We start from the raw sequence: 10,950 nt of genomic DNA, 5'->3' as shown, positions 1-10,950 counted from the left end.
TTGCTCGAGTGTGCCCAGTAACATCTCCATTGTGAGACTTGTTGTTACTGTGTTTGGCATATCGAATACGTCACAGGTAGCTTGCCAGGCTTTGCCATGCGGGCGAGATACTCTCGGTAGCTTGCTGGGCTCTCCAAGAGTGGCGGAGGAATAGAACCCAGACCAGTCAGCCATTACTACAACAAAATATTAAAGGCAGCTAAAGATGTAAACAATCACTTCCCCTTTGGTTATATGCACAAAGTGCTTGCCATATCTGTAAAATCAAACTGGAAGCAACAACCTAACTGCTAACTCTCTTATACAGATTTAAAATGCTCCTTCGGTATTAAGTGGGGCTAGGCCAGCTAAAAAGACACTAATATAGATCATTTCTAACTCTGGGCAAGTTAACTGTCTTGCACTTTCTTTTATGTGAAATGGACAGGAGCATTTGATTCCAAGTTTTTAATATCTAGGTCATGTAAAGTGCTCAATGATATCACAGAACCATTAGTATTAACTGATACTTTTACTCTCGATCAAAACAAAAAGGTGTATTAAGGCCTCAAAGAGTATAAAGTGCTTTGTCTTGCATGACCACTTATACAGCGTCCAGTACCACCAGAAGTGACTCTTGGTAGCCTTTGAGCATCACTGCCAGCCTGCCCCCAACCCCCCAAACCTATTATTTTCTGAGTCAAGATTCCTCAAAAAGTTAAAGTAACTCACAAAGGAGTTAAGTAATTCATTTCAAAGTCACGTTCCTGATCCTGAAACAGCAATTTGAGACACAATTGGGAGTAACCATACTTCCTGAGGATAAGCAAGAAGTTAAATTAGATTTTACTTAGTGTTATCTTATTTCCAGAGCAGCTTTAGAGCATATTTGGTTGCCCAATAAACCTTTCCACATTTTTTCGCAAGATTAAATTTAAATAGTAAAGACAAAAGACCCAATTAATTAGACACGACTCAAAGTTTGCTTTAAATAATTTGGGGGATTGGTGGGGGGGTGGGGGAGGTCGAACGACATGACACTGAAAAGAACCATTTTCTATAGTCCAGGAGTCTCTTTATTTTTAAACAAACACCTCTCATGCCATAAATTCATAGGGAATGGGCTCCAGCAGCTCGGGCTCCTTTCCATTAGTTCTTACGAAGTGTGCTTCTCTGGGTGGAGCAGGCTAGAAGAGGGGAAAAAAGGTGACTGTAAAACACTAATTTAAACCACACAGTACTCTAAGAACCAGTGAAATGACGAAAGAAAATTACATTAGTATAGGTCAGATTCAAAGTACTCACCTGGCGCTTCAGTTGAACCCAAGTCCCTTTCTCTTTGGCTTCCTTCTTTTTCTGATCATTTTCCTTTACCCGTTTCAAGAAGCTGTCTCGACTCTTAGAGTGCTTAATATGCTCAATACGAACATTAATTCTCTTGGCAAGAATCTTGCCCCTGGAAAGAAGATGAACTCTTATAAATGCCTCACCAAAAACATAACTCAGAAGGAGCAAATCTGCAGGTAAAACCTCCAGTGTAAAAAAAAAAATGTGATTTTGTTTTGCATGGGGATGGGGCAGATTAACTGGATTTAAGGTTTAACTGGACTTAAGATTTAACTGAATTTAGCATAGCATTCTGCAACATTTCTACACTTGTGGACTGGTTTCTATCTTAGGCCAGCAAAATTCAGAAAACTTTTTTGGCAGTTTCACAATTAATCACAAATTTTTTATCCATAAAACAGAATAAAGTGATGGCAAATTTGCAATCATGATCAATCTTACTGCGAGAATTAGTGTTTGGACAAACAGCCCCACTTTTAAGCTCTTTCTTATGATAACGGACCTTGAAACTAAAACCAGGTTGCTGTATTAACTCACTAAACCTTTTACTCTGGCAACAGAACCACCTTAAATCAATCCCATGACGTTCCACGACTTTGATCCTTCAAGTTGTTTCCTCTGACTGGATACAAGACAAACACCCAGTTTGCTTGAGCTTTAAAGGGACGCTTCCTTTGCCCCACTTGAATGACCAATTAAGACATAAGTCCAATTGGCAAAGTGAGAAGGGGGCATAAGGGAATACTAGTTAGCCCTCCCAATCCACATTACTTACTTGACCTGTTTGTTAACGACAATGCCAACAGCATGCTGGGTAACATTGTAGACCCTTCCAGTTTTGCCATGGTAACATTTGTGGGGCATTCCTTTTTGGACAGTGCCCATTCCCTATAAACAAAGGAGGCAAACGTCATGCCATCTATTTCCCTTTCTTATCAAGGCTATTCAAGGAACTTTTTCTTTGTAATGGCAACTCAAGAGCTTTCAGAGTCGGTGAAGTGTGCTTTTTCATATATTGTTTCAAAAAGCAATCAAAGAGACAATCATCATTAAACTCTACAGCACCATAATGTGTTTAAAAATTAGTCACAAAGTTTTAACTATTTTTAATAGCCCTCTGTAGCATAACATTGGTTAGCCCTTCCTCCCTGGCCACTAGGAGCTTGTGTTTGTTGATTGCCCCCTAGCCTGTCAATTATCTTTGTCTCCTGATCAGACTCTGACTTGTAAATATTGTCTTTCTCTTCTCCTTAATGTCCTTTGCATGCTTAGTTATTTCAGAGCAGTTGCTTTTTGCATGGATACAGGAAGATAGTTAAAAAGACAAGCTTGTGGCTTGGGAGTTGACTGACTCCAGATAATTGACTCCCAGACATCTGCTCGCTCGACTTAAGCCTCAGTTGCCCTTACTTCCTAGATCCCCCAAAGCAGGGTCCTGACGAGGACCCAGGGCAAGCGGTGAGCTATAAGCTACCCTGGCATTGAAATGGGCCTGGCCAAAGTGTCCTAACTATAAATTAAGAGTTTGGTCATGGGAGAGACGCCGCCGCCACTGCCACGGCCCTGGGTCGCCAGCGAGATTAAAAGGGGAGGGCCCCACAGGAACTGAGAGCTCGCGCCCATCGGGGCCCCGGGTCGGCCCGCCCGAAGAAATGAGTGGTGATCGGCCTCAAGTAAGAGCACTGTGTATGTATCCAACTTGCCTTTTTCCCTGACCAACAATGACTTATACTGGATATTCTCCAAGTATGGCAAAGTTGTAAAGGTTACTAGAATGAAAGATAAAGATACCAGGAAGAGTAAAGGGGTAGCATTTATTTTGTTTTTGGATAAAGACTCTGCACAGAATTGTACCAGGCCAATAAATAACAAACAGTTATTTGGTAGAGTAATAAAAGCAAGTATTGCTATTGACAATGGAAGAGCAGATGAGTTTATCCGAAGACGAAACTACTTTGATAAATCTAAGTGTTATGAATGTGGGGAAAGTGGGCACTTGAGTTATGCCTGTCCCAGAAATATGCTTGGAGAACGTGAACCTCCAAAGAAAAAAAAATTCCTGAACCAGAAGAAGAAATTGAAGAAGTAGAAGAGAGTGAAGATGAAGGTGAAGATTCTTCTCTTGATAGTCTTAGTCAGGCCACTGCTTTCCAGGAAGCCAAAATTGAAGAACAACAAAATAAATGGAAACCCAACTCAGGAGGTCCCTCAACACCAGATGATTCAAGACGCCCAAGAATAAAGAAAAGCACGTATTCAGTAATGAGGAAGAACTTAGTGATTAACATTTATTATGTAAATATCATTAATTTTTTAAAATATTGACGGTACCAGTTTATTTGGGCTAATAATGATTATTTTCAGTATTCAAGCATAAGAAAACTTAGTATCAAATATTTTTATTCTATAATAGTTCATTGAAATTGAAAAATAATTATAAAGTCATTTTCTGTCTTACCAGAATAAAATTTTAAAATCAAGATATTATAATAACCATTTACCTTGAAATCAGTTCATTTGAATAAGAAAATACTGTCATAGTAATTTTACTGTCATCCCAAATAAAAGGATAGATACTAGGAATAATTTTCTGAGATGTTTATAAAATTTTATTCACATCCAAATAGCTTACATGAGGACTTTTGAAATAAATATTTTAACAAGAAGTGCTCTTTAAAATAAGCAATTCTTCAGGCCAGAGAATTAGTACAGGAATTAAGGATTAACTGTATTTAATTGTCAATTCATTCCACAGAATCACCAAGAGTGACCCTTGAACATTGACAGGAGTAAAGCCTCAGTTATGGCCCAAAACAAAAATTAAAAGCAAAAGCTTTTACAAACTGTGAAAAAGTTAAAGAATTTATTTTTATTCAATGATAATAAAATTTTCAAGGAAACTTAAAAAAAAAAAAGAGTTTGGTCATGGACAAATTCTGTCATGATCCAAAAGTAGTAACTAGATTTGGACCCTGCTGGAGTTAGGAATGATTGATCCGGCCTGAGCACTGTAGTCTGAGTCTGTGGTTAGATGGCCCCAGGAGAGTCACCCTACAAGCCTAAAAGTGTCTATTACTGTGTCCACAAGGAATGGTAAAGGAAGGAGAATTAGGAAGAATTAGGAAGGAGAATTAAAGATGCTGATTAAGTTGCAGGTCTAAGGAGGGGAGAAACACACCTTAAGGGCTCTTTTGCTGTGGGTTGCAGGTGGAATGTCTGGAAAAACATTTCTGATCACGCTTCCTGTGGGGAGGCATGGTTGGGAAGGCATGGTGAGAGGATAAAAAAGAGTGGCTGTGGGGAGAAAGGGATGGATTGAAGGAGAGACAGTTACGGAGACAGCTGAGAGACAGCAGAGAGAGAGGAGACGGGTACAGCGGGAAGAAAGAATTGTGCGGTTAGAGAGAGAGAGAAAGAGAGAGGGTTGGAGAGAGCTAGGAGAGACGAGAGATTGAATAAAGGACAACTAATCAGCAACCAGCTTGGCCCTCGTTCTTCCTTCGTCCATCCAAGGCAACAGTCGCCTGGGGTGGATAAGCAGCTGAGAGCACCGAACTGCCTGGAGAGCCCGCAAACATCCTTTCCCGTGCAATCCCTGCGTGCATGAGGGGCTTACACAGCTTCTCGCTTGAGAGTAAGATTTTTTCACAGCCATCCTTACCAGTAACCCTTTACACAAGGTATTCAATTATACCTCAATGAACTCTACTAGATATTAGCAACAACTAAGTAATGAGAAAAACTTAAACACAAATAATTCAGATTTCTGAAAATATTAACAGTCTACACTTAATAAAAGTTTCTCATCTAAAAGGATAAGTATTGACTAAGTTATGTCCAATTTGTCCAACTTACCTTTATGTCGACGATATCACCTTTCTTGTATATCCGCATGTACGTGGCCAAAGGAACAACTCCTGGGAAGCATCAGTACACAGTCAGTATCCAAATTATGAACTGAGCAGCTCTCAGCATTTTTTTTAAAAAAAAAAAGGCAGCTTTTGGGTTTCCCTGGTGGTGTGGTGGTGCTGAGGGCTTATTCCTGGCTGCGCTCAGGAATCATTTCTGGCAGGCTTGGCAAACTCAGTCTTGTCATGTGCAAGGCAACCCCTCCACCCGCTGTACCATAAATAGTGCCAGCTAATACAAATTCAGAGTTGTATTTTACATTTTTGCTGATTCACAATGAATGCAGCTATGTAAGTCATGCTTTTTAGTACAAGTTAGGGAGATGCTAGTTAATATAGCACCAAGACCACAAACACCAACAATGTAATAAAAAACGCAAACATAATAATGCATTAAAAAATAAAACTGGAATACATCTTATAAAACATAGGCCTAAAAATAAAAACAAACCATATGCAAAATCACAAATGCCATATGTACTTTTCTCAGGAGTAATGTACTTACCATGTTTTCTAAAAGGTCTAGAGAACATATAGCGGGTGCCCCTCCTCTTTCCTTTTGTGTTGGTCATTTCTGCTCTTTACTGGAAAATGTGAAAGATATAAAGACAAATTTGGTATATGTACCTCTACCAAAAATTTCAACTTTGAATACTTGCGTTTCCCTAGCAACGTCAGATCTAAGAACATGTTAACCTAGAAGGGCACCGAAGGAAATTAGAAGACAATCTGACAGTATGACAAAACCTCCAGTAACTCTTCTGATCAACCTAATTTTTGGTCACAGCACATTGCACACAGCATCTACTAACAGTCAAAATGTCCAATTCATTTACATTTGATCACTGACATGTTTACTAGGACACATATTGGGTAGAAGAGGAAAAACAAGCAAGAAATCATGGACCCAGTTCTGGGTCCATTTACACCCCGATCCTCATCTGGAAGACAGGGCAATTAATTGAGGCCAAATCTACAAAGCACTGGCAACTGAGCAGTGGTTGTTAACAGTAACAGGCCAAAACAATGATTTTAATCACTGCTGGTCAGTCATGCTACAATTGATATCACAGAGTGAAATAGAGGGCAAGGTTGAATTTGAATATTCTAACAAATTACTTCTCAACTAACATGAGAATTCTAGAGAAAATGGACCACACCAAAGCATCCTTTCCATATAACGCAGAAACCTAACACCATTAGTCCAGCGAATGCACTCTTAAAAAGGCCAGCAAGCACGCATTAAGTGCTAAACATCCTGTTTTTATACTTTTTTTCTCTGACTCCAAAATCCCACTCGTCCCCCACAAGCAATTCTCCAAGTGAGAATGTATTATCAGATACAGAAGCAAGTCTAATAGTTAAAAAATTGACTAATCTGACACCCCAGGGTTCCATCCCAAGATTCCTTAAGTGGGTGCCTTCAACAGCAACCTGGGCTGTTCTTACAAATCAGTGAAGTGTGCCCAGTTAAGAGACTGACAAAAGTAGCAATAAAATCGAACAATTTCGACCAAAATATCTCCTGCTACCACCGACTAGGTAATTGAAACCAAGTTATTTTTTTTATAAAAGGCGCGTGTGGGGGGGGGGGCGCTCGCAGGGGCAGGGCTTCAAAGGCAAAGCAAATACGTAGATTCCGACACAAAAGATGTGGGTGAGGGTGTCAGTATGCAATCTAGTAGCCGATCGATCGCAACGAAGATGCTGAACCTTCATAGAAATCACCAGCAACCCGCTGCGGGGGGCGGGCCGGACCACCGCGGCCCGAGATCGTCCCCAGCCGGGATCGGTGGGTGTGCCCCGCACTCCGCCTCGCCCACCCGGCCTCCCCGCGGGGGCAGCAGCTGTTTTCACAAGCGCAGGCCTGTGACCCACTGACTGCACCGACGGTCCCTGAGGACCAGCGAATCCCCCGCACTGACCCTCCTCCCCGACCGGACAGGGCCCGGGCCACGGCACGCCAGTCCCACTTACAGGGACAAAACTGCACTACCCGGGCCAGGCAGTGGAGACTCAGCCTCTCGAGTCCCCCAGGGAGCGCTGCCGCGACACGGGTGAAGGATCAGCGCCTGCTGAGCGATGGGCGCCCAGACGGCAGAGACCACTACCCGGCAGACCACCCCGCGGGCCGAAAGAAGGGCGGGGCGGCGGCGAGGGCCGGAGGAAGGGGCGGGGCGGCAGCGCGGGGCGGGGGAAGGGGAGGGGCGGGGAAAGGGGCGGGGCGGAGGAAGGGGGGCTTTGGCGCGGCCCGGAGGAAGGGGCGCGGTGGAAGAAGGGGCGGGGCGGCAGCGCGGGGCGGAGGAAGGGGAGGGGCGGGGAAAGGGGCGGGGCGGAGGAAGGGGGCCTTTGGCGCGGCCCGGAGGAAGGGGCGGGGTGGAAGAAGGGGCGGGGCGGCAGAGCGGGGCGGAGGAAGGGGCGGGGTGGAAGGAGGGGCGGGGCGGCGGCGCGGGGCGGAGACAGGGGAGGGGCGAGGAAAGGGGCGGGGCTTTGGGGCGGGGTGGAAGAAGGGGCGGGGCGGCAGTGCGGGGCGGAGACAGGGGAGGGGCGAGGAAAGGGGCGGGGCTTTGGGGCGGGGTGGAAGAAGGGGCGGGGCGGCAGCGCGGGGCGGAGACAGGGGAGGGGCGAGGAAAGGGGCGGGGCTTTGGGGCGGGGTAGAAGAAGGGGCGGGGCGGCTGCGCGGGGCGGAGGAAGGGGCGGGGTGGAAGGAGGGGCGGGGCGGCAGCGCGGGGCGGAGACAGGGGAGGGGCGGGGAAAGGGGCGGGGCTTTGGCGCGGGGTGGAAGAAGGGGCGGCGGCGCGGGGCGGGGACAGGGGAGGAGGAAGGGGCGGGGCGGCGGGCCGGGGCGGAGCGGGTAAGAAACGAGCCCTGGAGGCGACGCTTATGGGGAAATAAGGGCCGTCCTTGAGGACAAGCGAATCCCGTGAGGATGTTTTCCTTTAACACCAAGATGAAGCCGTCGAGCCACACTAACCACGTCAGGGGGCTTCGAAGAGGCCGAACCGGAAGCCAGGGCCCGCGAGCGTGGTGACGTCACCGGCGTCCGCGCTGCCGCCCGGGCGGGGCTTCGGCTGCCGGGGGCGCCCTGCGGGGCTGGGGGGAGCCGCTTTTGTGCAGAACCGGGCACGTGAGCACCAGGGCCCAGCAGCCAAGCGATTGCAGCCTCCTGTCGACGCATCCGTGCTCGATTGCGTGTGCGCGCGTGTTAGAACTGCTTTGGAAAACCACTGGGCGAAATCTAGAACTGAAACTTTAAAGGTACCAAAATCGCAGTATTCCGCTGCAAGGTTCCTGTCTCAGGACTTGAATTTGGAGTTCAGGATGAGCATTAACAGCGTTGAGTAGTGAAAAAAAAAGTTAGAAACATCCTTCAGTAAAAGTAAACATTCTGGGACGTTAAGACGTATTACATTGACGGTTGATGAAACGCCCGGTAGAGTGAACCCAAAGGAGGAGGATGTATGTATAATGTACATAGTATGACAAGTCACTTACATAGTGTAAAAACGTTTAAAAGTGTAAACTGGGCTAGAGAAGCCCCCAAACGTTGCGTCTTGTGGCACCCCCTCCAGAAACCAAAACCAGAATAACCTGTAGGCGAAGTATATATACATTTATAAGTACAGAAGAGTTCAAATCAAACTGAGAAGTTGGTGCTGCCTAGTAGGGAAAGAGCTATAAAGAGAAAGGCAGGCCTTAATGTCTGGTTGTTCTTAAGCTGTTTTAGATTTTTTTTAATTTTTTTTATATATTTTTATATAAAAATATATAAAAGAGACCTTTTTTTATATTTTTATATTTTCATTTTGAGGATTGGGGCCTCCCTGCGGATCCCTCTCAGTGCTCAGGTGCCAGGTGACTGCCTTCCTCCCCTCAGCTATCTAACCAGGGTCAGCCATGTGCAAGGCAGGCACCTTCATGCTAGTCTTTATCTTTCAAGCACTGTCTGATCTTTTTAATCGAGATTATTTTTAGCATTGTTTTTTAAAAAACACTTTGCATTAATCTTCCTAGGGACCAACAGTGCCTGCTGTGTTGAGGGTGGGCACCCTGGGCTTGAATTCAGAGCCTAGTATAGGACAGGCTCCTGTTCCACTATTAGACCTGCCTCCTGGTCCTAGTTTTGGATATATTTAAAAATAGAGAGGCTGGGGCCAGAGAGGTAGGACACAAGGTAGGGCACTTGCTTTGCATACAGTCAACTCGAGTTTTTTTGTTTTAATTTGGTTGTTTTGGGGAGCCACAACAGGCCGTGCTCAAGGCTTACTTCTGACTCTGTGGTAAGGAATCACTCCTGGTTGTGCCACGAATCAAATCCAAGATAGCCCTGTGCAAGGCAAGAGCTCTACCCATCCACTGTTTCTCCAGGCCTCTGAACCCCACCTTGATGCCCAGCATCTTATATGGTCCCCCAATATGACTGCCAGGGGTCACTGCTTAGCAGAGCCAGGAACAGCCCCCGAGCAACAATGTGTTTTGGTGCCAAACCCCCACCCCTCAAGTAAAATAAAACTAGTTTTTAAAAAATGATGGGGCCACAGAGATAGTATAGTGAATAAGGTGCTTGCCATGCACCCGGGTTTGATTCCAAGAACTACATATGATACCCACCCAGGCCTCCCCAGGACTGATTCCTGAGCACTGTGGGATATCGCCCCTCCTCCCCCACTGCCACCAAGTTTGAAAATAGACAATTGACAATCTTTATTTTATTTTTTGGTTTTGGGGCCACACCCAGAAATTAGGAGTTACTCCTGGCTCTGCTCTCAGGAATTACTTCTGACAGTGCTCGGGGTACACCATAAGGGATATTATGGATCAAACCCAGGTCAGCTATGTGTAAGACAAGGACCCTACCTGATGTACTATCACTCCATCCCTGAATTAACGTCTAATCTTAGAATGGTACATTTGGTATAGTTAATCATCCAGTAAGATCGGTCGGTCCTCCCGTTGTTCATTGATTTGCTCGAGTGGGCCCAGTAACGTCTCCATCATGAGACTTGTTGTTACTGTGTTTGGCATATCGAATACATCACGGGTAGCTTGCCAGGCTCTGCCGTGCGGGCGAGATACTCTCGGTAGCTTGCCGGGCTCTCTGAGAGGGGCGGAGGAATCGAACTCGGGTCGGCCATGTTGGCCGCTTGTAAGGCAAACGCCCTACCGCTGTGCCATCGCTCCAGTAATGTGCATTATTATTAATTCCATTAATTAGTTATATTTCCTTATTTCTTGCCTAATATCCCTTATTTGTGTCAAGAGCCTTGCTAGGATGCCACATTACATATGGTAATGTCGCCTTATACTGTGGCAGCTTTCTCAGACTACCCTTGTTTTTGATGATCTTGACAGTTTCTTTTAAAAAAAAATAGGGTCACACCCTAGATGAGTTTATCAGTAACAGGGACTCACAGATGCTGGGCTCGGGTGGGCACTGCCATTTCAGCCATACCCCCACTGCTATTAGTCTTGTGATGTCCTGATCAGGAATTTTGTAGGATATTCAGTATTGGAATTGATCTCAGATTGTCTTTTATTTGCCATTTTTATATATTTTATTTTCATAAAGTAGTTCACAATAGTTCTTTACAGATAATATTCAAACACCCACCCAACCAGCAAGCATCTTCCCACCACAATAAGAGGGAAGTGTGTGGGGAGTATGGTGCCACCAGCAGGTCAATCTGTACCTCAGAGGCGAGTGCATCAGCAGCCT

General features: G+C 45.4%; 1 protein-coding gene and 2 non-coding genes across 3 annotated transcripts; all 3 read right to left on the bottom strand.

The window, feature by feature from the left end:
• Window positions 1–1,038: 1,038 nt before the first annotated feature.
• LOC130015906 (60S ribosomal protein L21) lies at window positions 1,039–7,373 on the bottom strand. Its single transcript, XM_056106649.1, has 6 exons — window positions 7,212–7,373; window positions 5,740–5,818; window positions 5,182–5,243; window positions 2,102–2,214; window positions 1,285–1,435; window positions 1,039–1,166 (listed from the first exon to the last, which is right to left on the bottom strand). Exons 2-6 carry the CDS (start codon window positions 5,804–5,806, stop codon window positions 1,077–1,079), a joined length of 483 nt encoding a protein of 160 aa, XP_055962624.1. The 5' UTR covers window positions 5,807–5,818; window positions 7,212–7,373; the 3' UTR covers window positions 1,039–1,076.
• LOC130015923 (small nucleolar RNA SNORA27) lies at window positions 1,934–2,060 on the bottom strand. Its single transcript, XR_008791201.1, has one exon. It is a non-coding gene; the product is annotated as a small nucleolar RNA SNORA27 (small nucleolar RNA).
• LOC130015921 (small nucleolar RNA SNORD102) lies at window positions 2,306–2,382 on the bottom strand. The gene has a single exon (XR_008791199.1). It is a non-coding gene; the product is annotated as a small nucleolar RNA SNORD102 (small nucleolar RNA).
• Window positions 7,374–10,950: the final 3,577 nt, after the last annotated feature.

Source organism: Sorex fumeus, unplaced genomic scaffold (assembly GCF_029834395.1).
Source record: "Sorex fumeus unplaced genomic scaffold, SorFum_2.1 ptg000141l, whole genome shotgun sequence".
Lineage (NCBI taxonomy): Eukaryota > Metazoa > Chordata > Mammalia > Eulipotyphla > Soricidae > Sorex > Sorex fumeus.
This window is presented reverse-complemented; position numbering and strand designations above follow the sequence as displayed.